The sequence below is a fragment of the Hyperolius riggenbachi genome, chromosome 1 (genome assembly GCF_040937935.1).
Source record: "Hyperolius riggenbachi isolate aHypRig1 chromosome 1, aHypRig1.pri, whole genome shotgun sequence".
In the NCBI taxonomy this organism is placed as follows: Eukaryota; Metazoa; Chordata; class Amphibia; order Anura; family Hyperoliidae; genus Hyperolius; species Hyperolius riggenbachi.
In genome coordinates this window covers 485,970,558-485,994,056 of record NC_090646.1, presented here as the reverse complement: position 1 = coordinate 485,994,056, position 23,499 = coordinate 485,970,558, and the positions used below count along the sequence as shown (strand labels likewise).

The window sequence follows — 23,499 nt, the reverse complement described above, 5'->3', positions numbered from 1 at the left end:
CTGATAGAGTACAATGAGAAAACAAAAAACACAAACCAGAAACTAATATATTATCGCCATACATTGTACTAGGAACATTATTTAAATGTTGAGATAACCAGGACAAATTAGCAAATACAATGTGGGTTTTACCTATGCTAACATTGTTTATTTGAAAACTATAGTGCATGGAAATGGAGAAATAGTGTATTTTTTCTTTTTTTTTTTCTCATTTTTCCCTTTAAAATGCACAGATAATAGCATAATTACTAAAAGCAAATCTCACCCTCACAAAGCATAATTTGTGGCAAAAAAAAACAAGATATACCGTATATACTCGCAAGCAAGCCGAATTTTTGACCCCCCAAAAGTGGGCCAAAAGTTGGGGGGTCGGCTTGCTTGCGAGTCATGTTTGCTCCTTATACATTCCCCCCCCCCCCCCCCCCCCCCCCCCTCCGCCGCCGCCGCTGCTATTAGCTTACCCGGCGGCTTCCCATATCCCTCCCTCCGTCTCCTGCACTGGCTTGTAAATAGTCCGCAGCAGCTCGCCCCACGGCGGCTGCTGTGTGATGACAGAGGAAGCTGTAGGCAGAGCGGTTCCCATAGCAACGGCGATACACATCGCCCGTACAGGAAGCCGCTCTGCCTACAGCTTCCTCCGTCATCACACAGCAGCCGCCGTGGGGCGAGCTGCTGCGAACTATTTACAAGCCAGTGCAGGAGACGGAGGGAGGGATATGGGAAGCCGCCGGGTAAGCTAATAGCAGCAGCGGCGGCGGGGGGGGGTCGGGACACTATCTACCTATACTGAGCACTATACTAGCTATACTGGGCACTATCTACTTACATTGGGGCACTATACTAGCTATACCGGGGCATTATAATAGCTATACTGGGGCACTATTCTAGCTATACTGGGGCACTATACTAGCTATACTGAACACTATACTGGCTATACTGAACACTATACTGGCTATACTGAACACTATACTAGCTATACTGAACACTATACTAGCTATACTGAACACTATACTAGCTATACTGAACACTATGCTAGCTATACTGAACACTATGCTAGCTATACTGGGGCACTATACTGGGGCACTTTACTAGCTATACTGTGGCACTTTACTAGCTATACTGTGGCACTTTACTAGCTATACTGAGCACTATACTAGCTATACTGAGCACTACCTACCTATACTGAGCACTATACTAGGGCACTATACTAACTATACTGGGCACTATACTAGCTATACTGAGCACTATACTAGCTATACTGGGCACTTTACTAGCTATACAGGGCACTACCTACCCATAATGGACACTATACTAGCTATACTGGGACACACATGAGGGAATCACACGGCCAGCATTTCCTACCCCCGGCTTACATGAGGGTCAATCATTTTTTCCTGTTTTTTTCAGTTAAAAGTGGGGGGGTCGGCTTATATGCGGGTCGGCTTGCTTGCGAGTATATACGGTAGATCATTTACATCTGATGAGTAGCAATAAAGTTATTGGTGAATGAATGGGAGGAGCGCTGAAATGTGAAAATTGCTCTGGTTTTTAAGCAAAAAACCCTGTGGTGCTGAAGTGGTTAATAAAGAGGAAGAGATGTGCTATAAGTCTGATGGAGGAATGGTTAGAATGGATAAAATGACAGCTTGCGTGTCAGGGTGGTTACATACTTCCTGGAGGCAATGACATCTAAGCTCCGTAAGTTTGTAAACAAAGAGAGCAGTGACGTATGCCACATGAAGGAGTGGGGAGGAGGAGCGAATGTATTACACTCACTCCCCATATGGAAATGCCGCCCACGTGGCTACGTGTCTATAGCAACGCTGCGAAGCGCAGCGCATGAATGGCATGATGACGTAGGATGAAGGAGTGACTGGAGGTTCCACCCTACGCAAGCGTCTAGCGGGACGGAGAGTCCCCGTGATTGTATATCCATGGAAACGCTGATAAATACATGGTGATTGGACGAGAGTGGCATGTGATAGTCACATGGGGGGAAATCTACCAATAGCAACTCTCCAATGTTAGTCTATGAAGGGTAAGACGATATATGGCGTTTTTATATTTAACCTGCGGACAGAAGCACACAAATTGGAAGGACTGTTGCTGGGCATATGTTTAACTGATTCAAGAAGTTTGGTGGTAATAGAACTTATTTTTATAGCTGTTTTGAAAACAATGGGAAGTGATAGGCGGACCAATAATGATGCAGAAATGGTGATTGATAAGTAATCTGACCAATGAGAGTGCTGCAAAAATGGGTGGATCAGACTCAGCTGGAAACCGCCCCCCATAGGTAGTATATAAGTAGGTCAGACGAACACTCATTTCAATGCTGACAGAGCAAGAGAGCACTTCGCTCTCATTTTTGTTGTTTTCTTTACTAAATGTATATATAATGCTTTTTCTTTCTAAATGCACTAGCAACTCTTTGCACTAAGCACTTTCTTTTCCCTGACGACGACTCCACATAAGGAGTCGAAACATGTCGGATTAGTGTTTTTTTTTTTTTTTTTTTTTTTTTTAATTATATGTAGAAAGCAAAAGCTAAAGTAGTCCAGGTTTTGGGTCCAGAAGCACGGTCACGAAAACTGCTCCAAATCGTGCAAGTGCTCTATATAGTACTGAAGGTCCCAACCTGGTTTTATGTACTATGAGAAAATGAAAATGAACAAAAATTTTAAATAATAAAAGTTATATTTTAATATACTTCTGTAAGGATCAATTGTGTGTATAAAATTAAAATCAGGCTTGTGAAATATGCCGCAGTATAAGTTAGCCAGTATGGGTGCAGCACTACAGGTTAGCCAGTATAGGTGCAGCAGTACAGGTTAGCCAGTGGATAGGTGCCATAGTACAGGTTAGCCAGTGGATAGGTGCCGTAGTACAGGTTAGCCAGTGTATAGGTGCTGTAGTACAGGTTAGCGAGTGTATAGGTGCCGTAGTACAGGTTAGCGAGTGTATAGGTGCTGTAGTACAGGTTAGCCAGTGTATAGGTGCCGCAGTACAGGTTAGCCATCCAAATCCACCTTCCCTCCCTGTGTATAGGCAGATCCCTCTCCCTGTGTATAGGCAGATCCCTCTCCCTGTGTATAGGCAGATCCCTCTCCCTGTGTATAGGCAGATCCCTCTCCCTGTGTATAGGCAGATCCCTCCCCCTGTGTATAGGCAGATCCCTCTCCCTGTGTATAGGCAGATCCCTCTCCCTGTGTATAGGCAGATCCCTCTCCCTGTGTATAGGCAGATCCCTCTCCCTGTGTATAGGCAGACCCCTCTCCCTGTGTATAGGCAGACCCCTCTCCCTGTGTATAGGCAGATCCCTCTCCCTGTGTATAGGCAGATCCCTCTCCCTGTGTATAGGCAGATCCCTCTCCCTGTGTATAGGCAGATCCCTCTCCCTGTGTATAGGCAGATCCCTCTCCCTGTGTATAGGCAGATCCCTCTCCCTGTGTATAGGCAGATCCCTCTCCCTGTGTATAGGCAGATCCCTCTCCCTGTGTATAGGCAGATCCCTCTCCCTGTGTATAGGCAGATCCCTCTCCCTGTGTATAGGCAGATCCCTCTCCCTGTGTATAGGCAGATCCCTCTCCCTGTGTATAGGCAGATCCCTCTCCCTGTGTATAGGCAGATCCCTCTCCCTGTGTATAGGCAGATCCCTCTCCCTGTGTATAGGCAGATCCCTCTCCCTGTGTATAGGCAGATCCCTCTCCCTGTGTATAGGCAGATCCCTCTCCCTGTGTATAGGCAGATCCCCCTCCCTGTGTATAGGCAGATCCCCCTCCCTGTGTATAGGCAGATCCCCCTCCATGTGTATAGGCAGATCCCCCTCCCTGTGTATAGGCAGATCCCCCTCCCTGTGTATAGGCAGATCCCCCTCCCTGTGTATAGGCACATTAACCCCCCCGCCACTGGCTGCTGTTACATACTTTGATCCTGGCCTTCCCCTCCGCTCCCGGCCCCCTCCTCCGGTAAAGTTTTTCAATTCCAATCGCCCGCATTGCATAGCCGCAGGGGGAGCTGCGGGGAAAAGCTAACGAGTGCTCCCATAGTAACGCGGGGCCTGTACCTGCCTTACCTATCCGCCATGCCCGCGGAGATTGCAGACAGCTTTCTTCACAGAAGGACACAGGAGGACACATGGGGGACATGGAGAAGACATGGGGGATACAGGAGGAGAGATGAGGCACACAGGACACTTGAAGGATACAGGAGGACACATGGGGAGACATGGAGGTGACTATTTGGGGAAGAACATGTACAAGACGTTCCTGGAACATGGACGCACCAGGTTTATTATATTTTTTTTTTTCCCCTCTAAACCTTGGTGCGTCTTATATTCCGGAGCGTCTTATACGTTGGGAAATACGGTACTTACTGAGACTTAGGAATGTTTACGAAGCCCATAAAAAGGTTCATGAAAGGACAACTGTAGCGAGAGGTGTGTGGAGACTGCCATATTGATTTCCTTTTAAAGGATACCCGAAGTGACATGATGAGATAGACATTTGTATGTATAGTGCCAAGCACACAAATAACTACTGTGTTCCTTTTTTTCTTTCTCTGCCTGAAAGAGTTAAATATCAGGTATGTAAGAGGCTGACTCAATCCTGACTCAGACAGGAAGGGACTACAGTGTGACCCTCACTGACCTTTTTACTTCTTTCTTGCTCTCAGAAGCCATTTTCTGCTAGGAAAGTGTTTTATAGTTGGAATTTCTTATCAGTAAGGGTCACACTGTACTGTAGTCACTTCCTGTCTGAGTCAGGACTGAGTCAGCCACTTGCATACCTGATATTTATACTTCAGGCAGAGAAAGAAAAAAAGGAACACAGCATCGTTATTTGTGTGCTAGGCACTGTACATACACATGTCTATCTCATCATGTTACATGTCATTTCGGGTATCCTTTAAGCACTACCAGTTCTCTCTCTGTCCTGCTGGTCCTCTACCTCTAATACTTTTAGCCATAGCCCCTGAACAAGCATGCAGCAGATCAGGTGTTTCTTATATTTTTGTCAGATCTGACAAAATGATAAGTGAATCGCAGGCAGAAAACAAACAAATGAATGATGACTGTTATTAGCTATATGAGTACCCACGTGAAGATGGATCTGGGATTGGCGGTGACCATTCCCTGTTCCATCTTTACGACCATGGTATCAAGGCTCGAATAATGGTGGTAAGATTATTACTGCCGGCAATGGGGATCTGAGCGGTCGTCGCTCAGTGATCTGTCATGGCAGTCGCGATAGCTGCATGGCGCTAAACATTGCTCAACTAATTTTAGTGAAATATAACACCATATCAAAAAACAATCGCTCATCACAAAAAAGTTGCCCGCTGCAAAAAAAAAAATGTTGCGGCAAGCATCATGTCATGGGTACAGACTTTCAGGCATAATGATTGGTTCAGGGGCCACATGATTCCTTACACCAATCATTGCTGCCTTGGGGGAACATACAGTGGCTTGCAAAAATATTCGGCCCCCTTGAAGTTTTCCACATTTTGTCACATTACTGCCACAAACCTGAATCAATTTTACTGGAATTCCACGTGAAAGGCCAATACAAATTGGTGTACACGTGAGAAGTGGATCGAAAATCATACATGATTCCAAACATTTTTTTTACAAATAACTGCAAAGTGGGGTGTGCGTAATTATTCAGCCCCCTTTGGTCTGAGTGCAGTCAGTTGCCCATAGACATTGCCTGATGAGTGCGAATGACAAAATAAAGTACACCTGGGTGTAATCTAATGTCGGTAGAAATACAGCTGCTCTGTGACGGCCTCAGAGGTTGTCTAAGAGAATCTTGGGAGCAACAACACCGTGAAGTCCAAAGAACACACCAGACAGGTCAGGGATAAAGTTATTGAGAAATTTAAAGCAGGCTTACACTACAAAAAGATTTCCTAAGCCTTGAACATCCCACGGAGCACTGTTCAGTGATCATTCAGAAATGGAAGGAGTATGGCACAACTGTAAACCTACCAAGACAAGGCCGTCCACCTAAACTCACAGGCCAAACAAGGAGAGCGCTGATCAGAAAAGCAGTCAAGAGGCCCATGGTGACTCTGGACGAGCTGCAGAGATCTACAACTTAGGTGGGGGAATCTGTCCATAGGACAACTTTTAGTCATGCACTGCACAAAGTTGGCCTTTATGGAAGAGTGGCAAGAAGAAAGCCATTGTTGACAGAAAAGCATAAGAAGTCCCGTTTGCAGTTTGCCACAAGCCATGTGGGGGACACAGCAAACATGTGTAAGAAGGTGCTCTGATCAGATGAGATCACTACATATCACTCTGAACACACCCTCCCCACTGTCAAATATGGTGGTGGCAGCATCATGCTCTGGGGTGCTTCTCTTCAGCAGGGACAGGGAAGCTGGTCAGAGTTGATGGGAAGATGGATGGAGCCAAATACAGGGCAATCTTGGAAGAAAACCTCTTGGAGTCTGCAAAAGACTTGAAACTGGGTCGGAGGTTCACCTTCCAGCCGGACAACGACCCTAAACATAAAGCCAGGGCAACAATGGAATGGTTTAAAACAAAACCTATCCATGTGCTAGAATGGCCCAGTCAAAGTCCAGATCTAAATCCAATTGAGAATCTGTGGCAAGATCTGAAAACTGCTGTTCACAAACGCTGTCTATCTTATCTGACTGAGCTGGATTTCAGTCTCTAGATGTACAAAGCTAGTAGAGACATACCCTAAAAGACTGGCAGCTGTAATTGCAGCAAAAAGTGTTTCTAGAAAGTATTGACTTAGGGGCTGAATAATTATGCACACCCCACTTTGCAGTTATTTATTTTTTAAAAATGTTTGGAATCATGTATAATTTTCGTTCCACTTCTCACGTGTACACCACTTTGTATTGGTCTTTCACATGGAATTACAATAAAATTGATTCGCGTTTGTGGTAGTAATGTGACAAAATGTGGAAAACCTTCAAGGGGGCCGAATACTTTTGCAAGCCACTGTAAACACTTTTTGTACACTAATGTACTTCCTGTGCACAGTTTAAGATTGCTGTTACTTGTTGTAACAGCAATCGTGGCTTAATGGGGCACTGATCAGGTAGAAGGACCACATGGTCCCTTTTTACCAGTCGATGCTAACACATGCATTCTCTTGGCGGGGGTTCTCTCAGATGTAGCTCCTATGTCCTGGCGGCATAAGTGCCGTCCTCCGCTGCCCGCAGCTTCGGGAACCGGGTCCCCGCACTTCCGTCAGTCGGAGCCAGTCTGGCGTAAGAAGTGCGCCCTCTACATATCTCTCCAGCAGCTGCTGGAGAGATATGTAGAGGGCACACTTCCTCCTGCGTAGACTGGCTCCGACTGACAGAAGTGACGGGACCCGGTTTCTGAAGCTGCGGGCAGCGGAGGACGGCGGCATGGTAGCGATCCGAGCGGATGGGGCTGGAGGAAGCCCTAGGTATGCATAAAAGCTTTTTATTTCACGGAGCTCTGGTGTCCTTGAAACCAAATCCTCAAAAAAAAAATAAAAAAACTGGCTCTCAAAAGAGATTTTCAGCGTTGTAATGCTGATATTTGGCTCTTTTGAACACGCGCGCGCGTCGCCTCCCATTCCAATACCTCAACATGTGGCCTTGATCTGCCATGCAAACCACTGCCATGCAAACCCCAACCCCCCACCCCCAAAAAAAATTCCGATGTGGCGTCCATCCTCCCACCCACCCGTTTCCCCATCGGGCAACTTCCAAGGTTCCCTCAATGGAGTCGCAGTTGGTTCTCCTGTCAGGCAACTCACAAGTCTCCAAAATAGAGTTGCAGGCCCGGTTGGTCCTGTGTCCCATTGGCTGCACGATCACTACACCTCCTGCTTGCATGCACTATGCCCCACCTGGCAGCCACGTCTCCGCTGATGTGACATCAATAGCCATGGAGACACGGCGAGGTGTACAGAGGAAATCTGTATTACAGTGGACACAGCGTGGACTTAGCAGATAGCCCGCAGAGATTAGGAGAGCCAGCCCACACATGGGAAATGAGATTGGGGAAGCCCAGGGAGAAAAAGAAACGCACACAAGCGGCTAAAGAGCCCCGTGCGGCTCAAGAGCAGCAGATTCCGACCACTGAGTTAGTGTATATTCAGGGGGTCGTGGTTGAGAAAGAGTAAAGTGTAGTGTTAGACTTAGGCTACAGAGGTTAAGCCTGGTACACATTTTTCAATTATGAATGGCCAGTCACTGACCAATTTTACCACCACCATGTAGTATGAGGGACAGATATTGAATAGTATGAGCAGATTGTGTAGGTAAACCCTCATACTACATCAAGGTGGTAAAAATGGTCTGTGATTGGCCAATCATAATTGATAGTATGTACCAGGCTTTATGCTGGGTACACACGTTACAATTTTCCGTATGATAGATGCATCCGATTGATAAAATCCCTCATGTCCGATATTACTCCCGATTGATTCGGCGCTTGATTTCTCATAGAAGTGAATGGAAAAATAAGAAAAACGAGTGAAGATAAGAGAATCGAGCACAGAATCTAGCGCAGAATCGAGCGGAAAAAACGATTGGGTTGGAAAATCGAGTGGAAAATCATTACGTGTGTACCCAGCATTAGTGTTGTGCATGGCTAGATAAATATTGTTTGGGTATGTGTTGCTTTAAACTAATGTCTTTTCTATGATGCTTTGCTTTTTTTTTTCAATAACTCAGTCCCGCGTGTGTGCTATTTTAGTATGATTTATGCAAACTGCTGTACAAAAATCTTGCAACAATATAAAGAAAGCATTGTTACAATAAGATCCTGTCTTTTTCTCTGTTTCTATCTCTTCCAGAATCTTCTTCCTGCTTCCCAGGCTATTTTCAGTGCAACTCTGGCTGCCTTCCATTCTATTCCCTCTGCGATGGCTCCTTTGACTGTGAGGACCAGTCTGATGAGTTTGCTTGCTCGCCAAACTGCAATTTTACATTAAAGGACTTCTATGGCGTCTTCTCTCCTGGGTATCCATTACCTTCACCTTCCTCATCATCATCTTATTGCCGTTGGCTGATTGATTCTGAGGATAGCCGAGGCCTTGTTCTGCAGTTTTCTAACCTCCGTCTGTCTGAACTGGATGGCCTTTTAGTTTATGAGAATGGTGCTGGAGAGTTTCCACGCCTTCTTCGTGCATTAGACCAACTAAGTAATGGGAAATCTGTCACTGTTGAGTCTTCTGGGGGTAGAGTCTTGGTTATTTACCAATTCAGCACATTTTTATCTCGCAGCCCAGATATTGAGTCTTCTGTGACCTATGACAAAGGATTTAGGTTTCCCAACCCTGTGGCTCGTGAGCCAGGCTCCCGTTTCTTCGATCAGATGGGCTCATCTCGTTCTCATGTTCCTGGCTATAATATTCGCAGTTCTTGGCTTCCATCTTACGTTCCCCGAGGGTTTAATGCCACTTACCGTGTACATGGCTACTGCCTTCCTTGGGACCAGCCTTGTGGCTCCAGCCCAGGTCTATTATGGGAGGATGGAGTAGAGATAGGAGGTGGCTGTTTTGCAGATAACCAGCGTTGTGATGGCGTTTGGGACTGTGCCAATGGTAGAGATGAGACTAATTGCACTGGTTGTGCTGAAGGCCACTATCCGTGTGCTATGAGCCGGGCTTGTTACCCTCTCTCTGAAAGATGTAATTATCAAACCTCTTGCCAAGATGGGACAGATGAAAGAGGATGCCGTGGATGTCAGCCTGGTGGCTTCCACTGTGATATGGAACGCTGTGTTTATGAAGCCTGGGTGTGTGATGGCCAACCAGACTGTCGGGATGGAAGTGATGAGAAAAACTGTGGGTATACCTTGCCACGGAAAGTGATTGCAGCAGCTGTAATTGGGAGCTTGATTTGTGCCACATTATTAGTGGTAGCTCTTGGATGTACATGCCGTCTGTATACGTCACGAGCACGTGAATACAGGTGAGTAGTATGCAGATTTTATGGAAAGCTGTGAATATTGAAAGTAAAAGCCAACCACTAATCTTACTATATATTGTTTCCACAGCATATTTGCTCCTTTGTCTCGGAGTGATGCAGAGCTGGTCCAGCAGCAGGCTCCCCCCTCCTATGGACAACTGATTGCACAAGGTGCTATCCCACCTGTAGAGGACTTCCCAACAGAGAGCCCAAGTGATGTGAGTGTTGCTTACAGATTGGTAGTGTTTTCCTTGTGTGCATTTGTAATATATAGTGCAAAAAGTCAATTTATTTCAGTAATTCAACTTAAAGCAGGATTGTCACCATAAAAATCAAATTTCAACAGCAACTGGTCTGACTGTATTAAGTGATAAAGATGCTAATCCTGCATTAAAAACTTGCAAAACGTTTTCTGCTGTTATGGTTTGGAGTTATCACATACTTTAGCACTGGCCCTAGTGGCAAACAGTGCCAAAGAGTTGAATGCTGGGAGTTCTTTTTATCTATAATATATTCCTCCTCTTCCATTTATTTCCCTGCCTAGCTGCTTATCAGAAACTCCCTCTGATCACTTGTGTTTACAAGCAAGGCTGAGGTGACTCAGCGATTGGATGTGTAAATAAAAAAAAAGACAGTGCACTTCCTAGTATACACCTCAGTGGGAGTGTCTGAAGACTCTGGGAGGAGGGCAGCTAATGAATACACAATGAGCAAGAGAAGGGAGGGGGGAAAACAAGAGTCAGGGAGGATATGATGTCAGCATTAGCTTGGCAAGATGGCCACTGCCTAGAATAGGATTTTCTGATTTTCCTTTATAAAATTCACAGGAATCATGACATGGATAGCACAATACATCTGTTATGTAAGTAGAAGTAGTATTTATCTACTTATATATGTGTTTTTTATTTCTAGGTTAGCATGGGTGTCGCTTGTTCTTTAAAGTACACCTGTAACAAAAAAACAGCCCTGATGGGATACTTACCTTGGGAGGGGGAAGCCTCCTGATCCTATTGAGGCTTCCCCATCCTCTGTAGCCTCAGGGATCCAGTGTTGGCTCCCCTGAAAATTCCCCCAACAAGCACTACGCAGGCGCAGCAGCGCATAGCAGTATTTAGTGCAGGCGCAGTAGAGGTTTTCCGATTGGCTCTAGCGGTAATAGCTGAGCCCGATTGGGTCTGCTCTACTGCGTAGGCACGAGTTGCCTGTGCATCAGAGCGGACCCGATCTGGCTCGGCTACTTCCGCCTGAATGGAAAGCTGCTACTGCGCCGGTGTTGGATCGCAGTAGGTAAATATTTACCTCCCAGATGTTCGGGGCTTTCCAGCACTGGATCGACGGGATGGAGGAGGACAGGGAAAGGCTCATTAGGATGCAGAGGCTCCCCCCTCCCAAGGTAAGTACCGCCCAGGGGCAGTTTTTTTTTTATTACAGGTTTCCTTTAGGCTGGTTTCACACCAGGACGTTGCGTTTTAGGGGACATTATGGTCGCATAACGTGCCCCTAACGCAACGCCTGGTGCTCCCTGCTTTGGACGTCAGTGTGAGCCGAGTTGTGCAGCTCACTCTGGCGTCCGTGATGCGTACTCTTGTGCGCATGCGGCATCACGTGGTCCCGCCGGCCAATCGCTGCACAGAGCGGCCGCTCCAGGAAGTAAACACTGCACGTCACTGAGTGCAGTGAATATTAATTAGCCATGTGCCTGGCCGCTCTCTGCTCCTCCCCAATGTTACTGAGCATGTGCAAGCAGACTAACGCGGCTCTGCCGCTTAGAAAGTACTGCATGCAGTACGTTGTCTGGTGGCGCAGCGTTACTATGTAACGCAACGTGGGCACTGTGAACAGCCTATTGATTTTTCATTGCTGTGCGGTGGGGTGCGTTACAGGCTGCTCTAACGTGCGCCTGTAACACGTCCCACTGTGAAACCAGCCTTAAGGTGAAAATAATGTATGAAATAGACTCATTACTATAAGAAATGGACTCATTACTGTAAGAAATAGACTCATTACATGAAAAGTTAGATATTTCAAGCCTGTATTTGTTATCATTTTGATGATTATAGCTTACAGCTAATCAAAATCTTAGAATATTGGGAAAAGGTTCAATATTCTAGGCTCAGTGTCAGACTCTAATCAGCTAATTAATCTAAAACACGTGCAAAGGGTTTCTGTTTCATATAATAGTTTCACCTTTTAAGTTAAATTACTGCAAAAAAATGACTTCTGCACGATATTCTAATATTTTGAGTTTCACCTGGTTGGTTTAATTTGTGTCTTTACATTTAGTAGCTTGTTTCTTGCTATGTCTGCTCTGTCTCTGACACCCTCGCTTTGCAACACAAAGAATTGACTTTGTCCCCAGTGCATCAGATTCGATCATCGTAGCCTAAATGTCCCTATAAGCATGATCGTTTGGTTTACTAAAATGACCAATGTTGGCTACTTTGGCTGGACATCTGCAGCATGAAAAATCTTTCATAATCTGAGAGAGAGAGATTTTCTCAGCCAAAAACATGATCCAGTAGACTGTTTTCTTTTAAGCCTGGTAACAGGGGAGCATTGTGTAACCTTGGCAACTTGTTCAGCAGGGATACCTCACTCATTGCTGTATCACCACACCACCAGGCCAAGTTTACTTAGCAATATCCATTGGGACTAGTCTGGCTGTAAGGGTTTACAGGCTTGCAGTGTGCAGATCAAAGGTTCATGTCTATGGCTACACTTATATTAGTTGAACTGAAAGAGAGAAAGCAACAGAGCCCCCCTGCTTTGCAGCATGTTGTCATTAGAAGGCAAATTCAGCTGCGTGAGTCACAGAGAAGGTACCGATACGTACATGCACTGCATTTTGTGGCTCAAAATGACTTCTCGTGATCTTGTTGCATGAAAGGCTCATGTATCCGCTGTCCCATTATCATTGGACAGAAGTGGCTGTTCACCAAAAAGCTTAGCAGCTCATCAGTACATTGATTGATTGGGGATAAAGTGTCACTTGAAGCAGTCGGAAAAATAATTTGAAGCAATATTTATCTGCTATATCTGAGCAGCTGAACTAAGGAGCAGTAGAAGTTATTACAGGGCTGTGGAGTCGAGGAGTTGAAGCAATTTTTGGGTGCCTGAAGTCGGAGTCTGAAAAAAATGCACCAACTCCAACTCCTAATGCATTTAAACTGTAATTAAAATAGAAAATATAATAAAATGTTCTATTTCTCAGATAATAGTCATACATAAATAATTTATATGTACAGTAAAAATGAAATCAATCAAAAAATAGTAGCGGCGGAGTAGCAAGCGCACTACGCCCGACTGGCTCAAGTACCTGGACCCATAGCAGAAGATCCAGGTGGAGGAGGAGGACAGCGAGGGACTGATTAGCCTGAAGGGGGCTGGAGGAAGCCCCAGGTATGTATAATACTTTAATTTCGTCTGTCTTAGGTTTACTTTGTTACACAGTAGTACTATACTCTACATATGCACTCCCCACAGGGAATCCACTGAGAATGTTGTGCACATTGAACACAGAGGTGTTGTCTATCACCCATAAACCTGGTTCAGATTGTGCATAAAGAATGTGTAATAGAGGAAGAATCCCCTCATTCCTCTGCAGAGTACCTGCACATCACAGTTACATTGCCTAGGGCCTGAGAGATGATCTTTCTTCCTGCCTGCACCTTCTACAAGTACTCTTACCAAGGACTAGTTTTAGTCTGTGACTAAAAGTATTAGAGGCAGAAGGTCCGCCGGATATCCAGGTCACTGGTATTATTTAAAAGGGAATAAATATGGCAGCCTCCATATCCCTCTCACTTCAGTTGTCTTTTAAAATCTCTAAACGTTGGCAGTTAAAGCGGACCCAAACCAAACATTTTTTTAATTCAAAATATTTAGTTGCAGCACTCTGACACATACAAAGATAAATAAACACTCCTTCAAGCCTATGAGCATTTCAGTGCATGCTTTTCACCCTTCTCTTTTCATAGCTAGGGTTATACAGGTGGCAGCCATTAGCAATTCCTCCATTGCCGGACACCATCTACTCCACCAGTTTGCCGGAAAAATCCCGGCAATTTGAAAGGAAGGGAGGGGTTCCTCCAATAAATGTAAAATATTTTATATTTGTCATCATGCAGCTGAAAAAAGGCTGCTATTTATTAATATAATTTAGAAAATATATTTTATTTCTGAAATCTTGTATTTTTAATTTGGGTCCACTTTAAGAGATGCATTTCATGTTCCATACTTTCAATCAACAAGATTGAAATATGCAAATCAGAGGAGACGAAGTCTCAGAGTTGGTGGAATCCTAACCTGAGGAGTCGGTGGATTTTTGTACCGACTCCACAGCCCTGAGTTATCATCTATATTATAGGTTTATATCTAGAAACAAGTTGTAAAAATAGAAAAAGGTAACAAACTACCTTTAAAGTGATTTTCAACCCTTTCGTGAACAATCATTAGGCAACTGGGCTCCCACAAGTTATTTATATGCCTTATCCCAGTAATGTATGGTACTGCCTAGGCTCTCCATACACATCTCACATGACTCACCTCCCATGAATCCAGCTCGGGGTTACCGCTTTGAGCTGCAGATTTCTGGCCTGAGCCTGACTCGAGGTTTCCGCTAAGGGGGTTAATAACGAATCTAACAGGGACAGCTCCCATTATTCTTCTTTAGGCCAGAAACCCACTAGGAGCGATTTTATGAACGTTTTGTGATTTGAAAACTCTTGCTAATGTAATGCTATGTGTGTGATCCCACTTGAGCGATATGATTTTATAAAAATCCCCCATATCATTGCATTAGCAAGAGCTTTTTCAAATCACTAGCGATTAGAAAGCGCTCCTAGTGGGTTTCTGGCCTTAAAAAGACCTGAACTCGGAACTTCCTCTCTGCTCTAAAAGATAAGCAATAGCATAATAACCTTTAAAGAAAAACATTTCTTTATTACAGCTGATCTAAATCTGCAGTGTATTTACTTCTTGTTTCAGGGAAGAAGACATATTGTTAACATCCAGTGCTTTCAAATTTCAGTCAGCTGACACCGCATAGTGATCAAATTACAACTTGTGATTAGACACAGACAAGGGGCAATTAGACATACTATTATCTCTCTAAATAGGTTGCATTTCTCTGTTTTCCTTCTGTCCTGTGCAAGAGTTCAGGTCCACTTTAATAGGGTAACGTATTGTTTTAGCGAACCCTAAATGATTAGTTTTATTCAGCTAGCGCCTGGTGTTTTTCTACATTGCTGTTTACTGTGACCATGTTTTAAGACATGAAATGCGTCCTTGTTAGCAATATTTTCCGGTATTAGAGTCTTATTACTGTGGCTGAGTACAGTTGGCCAGCCTATTTAGCTTCAGAAGTCGTGGGAGAGAGTGTTGAGTGGGTAGTGTATATAATGGGACAGGAGAAGAAGATGAGACTTTGAGAAATCAATTAAGAATAATGCACGCACACTCTCAGTCCCACACTGACACTACCAATCATTTATAATGACTGGAAATTACTGTACATCTGCAGTGAAATAAAAAAGCCTGATTTCCCAGAGCACAGTGGCTCATAGAAAAATGCTTGCACTCCCCCTGGTGGCTGCTGGAAACACTGTTCAGATGCTGCTATACAGATGCAGCTTTCCCATGAGAGGTAATGCGAGGGACTGCCTGCCATACACTGGCAGACTTTTCTCCGATATGACCTAAAGAAAGATCCCTTTCTGATCAACATCTGATCCCTGCCACACACCGCACATCCATCTTAATACATTTCGACGCTGCATAATATGTTGGCGCTTTATAAATACAATAAATAAATAGCGTGGACATTTATCATGGTTTTTAATTAATTGCCTAGCACAATTTAATTTTCTTACAATATTTTGAAGCATAATTAAATTATTCCCAATGACCTGTCCACTGACTAGTCCCCTAAAGGTTTATAGAGTTAACAGAAGAGGCAATTCAACACAGTGGTAAATGTTCATCTGTTCCATTCACTTGTTTATGAAATGTGCTACTGGCTTCAAATTTAAAATGAGTGTATATTTTTCAAACAACATTATTTGATATGTGGTCTTTGTGCTATTTTCAATTCGGCATAGGGTTTACTTTTTAGTTTGCTTATACAGCATCACAGTTTTGTTTTTCATTTTTTAAAGTGAATGGTTACCGATTAAAAAAAAGAAAAGTCAGATACTCACCTAAGGGCTCTTTCACATCAGAGCTTGCGTTGGAGAACGCTCAAAGCATACGTTTTGTTGTGTTTTGATATGCGTTGCACTGTAGTGAGTGTGCGTTTTTAATCCGTTTTCAATGCGTTACTGCACATAGAAAAACGCAGGTAATTTTTTTTTCTTTTAGTTGTCAACTTTCTACATTGTTCCTCTGTTGCATTCTGGGACTGATTGCCTGCGTTAACGGATTAAAAACGCGCATAGTGCGCGTTTTACATTGACTAACATTGTAACGCATAAAGCTAGCGTTGGCCAAAAAACTGCGCCTGGGTGCAGTGGAACGCAACGCACAAAAAGGCTGCGTTATATGTGAAAGCTAAAATGAAAGTCTATGGACTTTCATTTCACCTTGGGTAACGCAAACTTTATCCTTTGCGTTGAAACGCAGAAAATCTGCCCTAATGTGAAAGAGCCCTAAGGAGAGGGAAGGCTCGGTCCTAATGAGCCTTCCCTCTCCTCTCCCGGTGGATCCTCCGTTCAAATCCCCCGCCGTGGGGGACTTCGGAAGTCTTCGGGAGTACTCGGGCTCCCGAAGACGGGCCGCTCCATACTGCACACGCGCGAGTGCGTCATAGTGGGCACTCGCGCATGCGCAGTATGGAGCGGCCCGTCTTCGGGAGCCCGAGTGCTCCCGAAGACTTCCGAAGCGGCAGTAGTTGACCAAACTGGTCGAATACTGCAACGGGGGAGCGGGACCGGGCACCGGGAGAGGAGAGGGAAGTCTCATTAGGACCGAGCCTTCCCTCTCCTTAGGTGAGTATCTTTTTTTTAATCGGTACACATTGGCTTTAAATAAGGGAGTACCCATGGAAGAATGACAGTGTAAGACCTGGCAATGTGAGCTGTTACATATTGAATGTTTTAACCTGTCAACAGCCACAAATGAGTTATCTCACTTTGAGATAATGCACTGCTTTTTTCATCAACTCATTGTGCTGTAAATGGTTGGCTTGATCTCTCTCTCCAAGCAGAAAACATAGAAACTGAAAGCAGAAGTCCTCTTATGTTTTCTCAAACTGCCCCGTGGTGACAAGTGGCCATAAATACACCTTACAGCAGTACTAATTAGAAGTTAGGAAATCTAACAAAATAAATTTAAGTTTCAAATTTAAGTGCTAAAATAAATTGGCCTGGAGCACTTGAGAGGTTTTCTAAATAAATTAGCTGCTAAAGGGTTAAGGATCATCGCTTTGTGTATGCTATTTTACCAGTGTATACATCTTGTGATGTAGTGATCCATAAATATTATCAATTGATCACAATGTAGAATGACAGAGCCCATACCACTGCTTTCTAAAGACCTTAATGGCCCTGTAACCACTTCAGCCTAGTTTTGGAACCCTACCCTAGCTAGTCACAGACGTGGTGCTTTAGTATATTGATGGTAGACCTGTAAGTACCTCACAGTGCAAAGCAATGTAGGCAGAAACAACAGAGCTACCATCTGCATTGTCTGGACTTCATACTAGATAACGCTGCAGAACACTCACAGGACTCAAACCACTAGTTGAGATTAGGGTTAGGGTTTGTGTGAATGGTGGATGATGGAGCCATGAGCCCCCAGCCCTAAACAATTACTGTACAATACAAGAGTACCTCCCAAAACACCACAGTGGTCCTGAGATGCAGCATGTTTGCTGGAACTGGGCTTCTGGACAGTGCTTCCAGGCAACGCTCCTGCCAGTTGTGGCTGGTGATGTGTTTGAAGTCATCTCTCCCCCCTCCCCCCCCAACATGATTCTGCAACCCTCCTCTTGTTCCTTTTCAGGATTAGTGGAGACTGCACACCAGAATTGGGAACTGTAACTGTCGGCATCTCACCTGTGAAGTTATGCTTGAAGGGTAAAGGGTGGGGGGACCTGTTAGGACACTGAGGGAAAATAATGTGGGGGGGGATATAATGGCCACACTGGAAGCTATGTAGGGACGCTGGAAGGATGCAGTGGCTGTACTAGAGGGATATGATGGAACACTGTGGGGGTAAAATGGCTTACTAGGCTAGGGGGATATTTGGGACAGTAGGGAAATAATGGCCACACTTGGGTATATCTTCCTGTCACTGTAGAACTTGCTAATACCGGTCAGTGGATTGGCGTATCTGCTCCAGAGCAATCTGTTCTTTTCTGATATCTACTTGCCAGTGGCAATACTTTAATGCCATGATATATTTGCTTGTCTTTGGTGGTGTATGGCTTTTTCTATTAGTGTTTGTATGTCATTGACATTTGCCTGCCAGTTTACATTGGTAGTAGTGTCGCTGTGCTATTGCCATGAATCATTTTTATTGGGCACACCCACTTCAACTTCAAGTGGCTGAATGGAGTAATGGTTAAGGGCTTTGCCTCTGACACAGGAGACTAGGGTTCGAATCTCGGCTCTGCCTGTTCAGTAAGCCAGCACCTATTCAGTAGGAGACCTTGGGCCAGTTTCCCTAACACTGCTACCGCCTATAGAGCACGCTCTAGTGGCTGCAGCTCTGGCGCTTTGAGTAAGGAGAAAAGCGCGATATAAGTGTTCTGTGTTTGTCTGTTTGTTTGTTCAACTTGCATGATCCGCATAACTGCTTGACCACACCCTCAATTTCTCTAAAGCATGCTATAGAGTTATGTATGAATGCTCAAATTTCTCAGCTACATTATTCTGGTTATTATTCATTATAGGTATATCATTTTTTGTTCTCTTCCTTTAGGGCTCATTCATAGGAAACCTCCGCAGCCTCTTGCAGTTTCTACACCAGACTCAGCCGCACCCTGCTGGGGGTCTAAATGAGCTGCCAACAAGAAGACGTCCACCACGGCCTGTTAGACGCCTCCTCCGCAGACTCAGACGTTGGGGGCTTCTTCCTCCTCGCACACAAGGAGCACAGACTGAAGCATCTCAGAATCAGAACACAGGTTCATCTCAACCAGGATCAGAGGGCAGTGATGCTCCCACAGCTCCACTGCTTCCAGTGAAGACTCCATTAGACCCTCCCGAATATGCATTTCCTCAGACTGAACCTTCTGTTTCCGCCCCACCAAGCTACCCTGCTGAGGATAGAAGTGGACTTATGATGGGAATGGTGCAAGTTGTCAGGGAAAGAATTTTACCTCCATTAGGAGAGGAACACTTAGGTGCAGGAAGAGCTGACAGGCTTAGCAGTTGTGGTGTGGAGATTGATAGGCCTGAAGATGAGGATGAAATGTTGTTGTTGCCACTTGCAGAAGGTTTTGACAGTGGATCAGGAGACGTGGGGTTGATTTCATGTTAGCAAAGCTTCTGCTCTGTCCTTTCCTTACACTTTTGCACAAGGTGGAGGGCTTTTTTATTCAGCCCGCACTAGTAATGCACTCCTTAACATACTTCCTGGATGTTTCCAAAATCCCCATCCTCAATTGTCCTTGAGAGACCTTGTACATGACAGACACCGTAGCGAAACCAGAACAGACAGTGGTAAAAGAGAACTCAAGGTGTGATGATGAAGGCATAGGCATCAAATTTATGTAAATGCTGCTCTCTGGTAGTGATGGGGAAAGCTAACCTGTAGCAAGGATTGCCTAACGTTAATATAGCATTTCACTGTCCAAGCTCCATTAACCAGCAGTAGATGTGGGATACTCAAGTGACAGAGATTTCAGGAAACAGTGCTGGCTCAAGAACAACTGAGCTGTTCAGTATGCAGTGACTGTGGAGTGCATTTGCCTAATAGGACTTGAAACCTTTTTTGTAGTAGTTACCACAACCCTGTGCTAGTTAACTTTAAACTAGGTACAAAGTTGTCAAAGGAATGGCTTCAATAGCCTGGATCAGGAAAAAGGGGCGCAGGAGCCCTTACCGGAAAAATATCATAAAAGCCGCGTTTTGTGCAAATGTGGGTGCCTAGTGACACCCGTTATCAGGTGCCTCCATGCGCCGAAATTTACTTTTTTGGCCACAAATCATGGCTTTAATAAAATTTGTGATTTGCGACAAAGTAGGTAAATTGAGGCGCCCAATAGAATTGCAAGCACAGAGGCATGTGGATATGCAAATTGTAGCGATTCTATTGGGCTCCTTCTTTTTTTGCCACAAATTCTGGCTTTCCCGGCAAGGGTAGATTAAGGTTGGGGGGGGGGGGGGGGGTTAGGTTAAGGGGTTGTTAAGTGTTAGGTAGAGGGAGGTCTTAGGGTTAGGCATCAGTAGAGGGAGGTCTTAGGGTTAGGTGTTGATAGAGGGAGGTCTTAGGAGTTAATCATGAGTAAAGGGAGGGTTCTGTGTAAGAGTAGGGTTACATTAAGACATAGTAAAATATCGGTAATGTTTACCATTATTTTAATATTGGAATAAAGTGTTAGAATATTGGTAAATTTACAGATATTCTACTAGCAGCAATTTCCCAAATTTTTTTTATTTATTTTTTTTTACATGTATGCTCAGTAGCCACCTATCCCATTATAATCTATGCACGGACTGAGGCACTGTCTATTATATTGCTCGTGCATCAGTGCCATGTCTTATTCTGCACCACAAGCTCCGTGTCTTTAATGCAAAGTATTGCTCCTCAGTCTGTGCATGGATTACCGTGAAAGGAGTGGCTGCTACTGGCATTTATTTCACTGCATCAATAGCGTATGCCTGTTGGCTGTGATTGTAGTAAGTTTGCTTAGGAATACTACCTATGAAAAAGAGAAGCATTTCAGTGCTTCATTTTCTTTGGAGGAAATGTTGCTTTGGAAGCAGGTTTGTTGAGTCACTTTCTCCGTCCTGAAACATTTTAGAGCAGAGCACAAAAGCCGGAGCAAAGCACCTCCCAAGCCTGCTGACTGGATAGTGCACAGTAGCAGCACGAGTCTCACCATTTTAGTCTTCCCTTGTATTCACACTGCTAAGGTGGCCATACATCTAGCTATTTTACGGCCGGATTGACCATCCAATTCGATAATTTTATCAAATCGGATGAAAACTGGTGCCTCAATAAGCATGCCTGATCAATGATGCAAGCGATTTCGGGTCGAATGTATCGATGGAATATCCCGGGAAATCTTGGACCGACGTGGTGGATCAGGTACATGGCGGTAACGGCGTGTGATATTGGGAAGAGCGATGGAACCCCCTACCGCTGTGCCTCTAATGGAGGAAGCAGGAGCGGCTGCAGGCCAGCGGTAACCGGGACAGGTGAGCTTTTACTGCACGGCCGCTGAGGAGAACATTTGCATTTGGGGGGTTGCGGCAGATGCGGTATGACGAGGCCGATTCCACGTGCTGAAATCAATCGGCATCAATGGGCAGCAACAGATCTCTCTGTCATCAGATTCAATCAGAGATAGATCTGTCTCTTAATCGTTCTGCCCTTTAAGGTGGCCACTAATGATACAATTTGCTTAACGATCGATTACGGACGATTCTTTGTATGAACAATCGTAATCGATTGGGACCACTAATGGACAAAAATGTCCTAATCAATCCGATCATATTGACAGGATCGAACCGAAATTCGGATCGAGTTCATTAATCTGATTGGATTGGTTAGATTTTTGTCCATTAGTGGTCCCAATCGATCATTTCCGATCGTTCATACAAAAAATCATTCATAATCGATTGTTCAGTAAATTGTATCACTAGTGGCCACCTTTAGACAGACTATACTGTGTAATACAGTAAAATCTGATTGGCCCACAGTTCAGCCCTTCCAGTGTGGGAGCAAAATTATAAGGCTAATAGTAATTCAGATTCAGGTTCTTACATTAGCTGTGTTTATAAGAACATTGAGGAATTACTGTACTCCCTTTTCTTCAACGAACACACTGGATCCACAAGAGTCAGAGGTTTTATGTCTAGTTTCAGTATATTGATCCCCTTTGGAGCACATTCAAGATTTCACTTTGACACCATTTTCCTGGCAACTGAAAAGTTTTCACCAAAATGCAGTTTTGCTTTCTCTTTGTGTAAAGATGCTGATTGATAAAGGATGAGGCTGTGTTGTTGAATGCACTGCCCCCTCCGGTATATTGGGGGAGGCCATGTTTAGTAGGTCATACACTGATAGTTTAATTAAATGTATGTTTTTCATTACTTTGCAGAGACTCAAAACTTTTTAACCAGATCTGTGTGAGGTGAACACCTACCGATTAATATTCAGTTCCAAACAAATGTGTTATTGATGAATACAGTTAAAACTTTAATTTGTTTTAATCAACCCTTTGAATGTGCACAGATACAATTACAGTGCAATAAATCATTAATAAGGTTGTGAGAATTACACCACCAGCAGTGGCATCTCTTGTGCTGCATGAGGCATTGGGAGGCGTCTTTCAGTGTTTCTCTACACAGATCCCGTGTATTGCTAAGCACACCATTTAAAATGTGCTTCACAATGCTGACAGCAAACCATTTCAAAAAAATCGGACATGCTGTGTAACCCAGTTGCATTTTTTTTAATGTCTACAGTGTGAGCGATCCCAGAAAATTGTGTGGCGGACCATCCTAGGAGCCAGGCTCGAGAATAGTTTATAGTGAAAATCCATTTCAGAAAATGGGGAATAAAAGTTTGCCTTCTTCAAGCAGAAGGTATTTGTAAATTTTAATCTTTACCTGAGCAATCGATAACCGCCATGATTTATGACTTCAGAAAAGTGAGTGAGTAAGCAAATTACACCTTTATGCACTTAAAATCCTTGATTATACCTAGAACCACTGGTTTAAAGCGCAGTTATAGCTTCATTTTACGTAACCATATATTCCAACTTGCAGACAGCTGTTTCAGGCTGTTTTGGCCTTCATCGGTGCAAAATATGAAGTAGATGTGATGCTAAGGGTAGGTCTTATGAGAGTGGTGTTACCAGGTATCTAATTAAGTTATAAACAACCAGGACCACCAAGAGTTTTAGAGTACTTTCCAGTACTTTTTGAGTAGGGGCCTTTTGGACTCTTTTACACCCATTCTCCTGGGTAATCTTAAAGAGTACCTGAGATGAAAAACAAATTATACATACCTGGGGCCTCCTCCAGCCCCCTTCAGTACCTCGTGTCCCCCCAGACTGTTTTGATCTTCCGCAAGGCGGCCTGGTAATTCAGCCAGTTGGCGCAGGCGCAGTCTTGCTCAATGTTCCCCTGCCACGCTCCTGTTGCCAGGAGAATTCTGCACCTGTGCAGTAGTACTGCGCGGGCGCAGAACTCTCCCAGGCGACGGGAGCCCAATCGGTGAAATTACTGGGCTGCCTAGCAGAGGTTCTCGGCGGTCTGGGAGGACGACAAGGGACCGACAAGCCTGAAAGGGGACTGGAGGAAGCCCCAAGTATGTATATATATATTTTTATTTTTCATCTCAGGTTTACTTTAAGCATCATTGTCATTGAAAAATGCTCTTTTCAAACACCACAAT

The 23,499-nt window shown here is 44.3% G+C and overlaps 1 protein-coding gene across 1 annotated transcript in view; it reads left to right on the top strand.

Annotated features, from left to right (window-relative positions):
• The window catches only part of LRP10 (LDL receptor related protein 10), a 39,696-nt gene extending 17,506 nt beyond the window's left edge, over positions 1–22,190 (top strand). The window contains exons 3-5 of the mRNA XM_068242122.1: positions 8,814–9,933; positions 10,019–10,148; positions 18,850–22,190. Coding sequence (XP_068098223.1) covers positions 8,814–9,933; positions 10,019–10,148; positions 18,850–19,410 — 1,811 coding nt within the window. The 3' untranslated portion in view covers positions 19,411–22,190. The remainder of the gene's footprint in view (positions 1–8,813; positions 9,934–10,018; positions 10,149–18,849) is intronic.
• Positions 22,191–23,499: the final 1,309 nt, after the last annotated feature.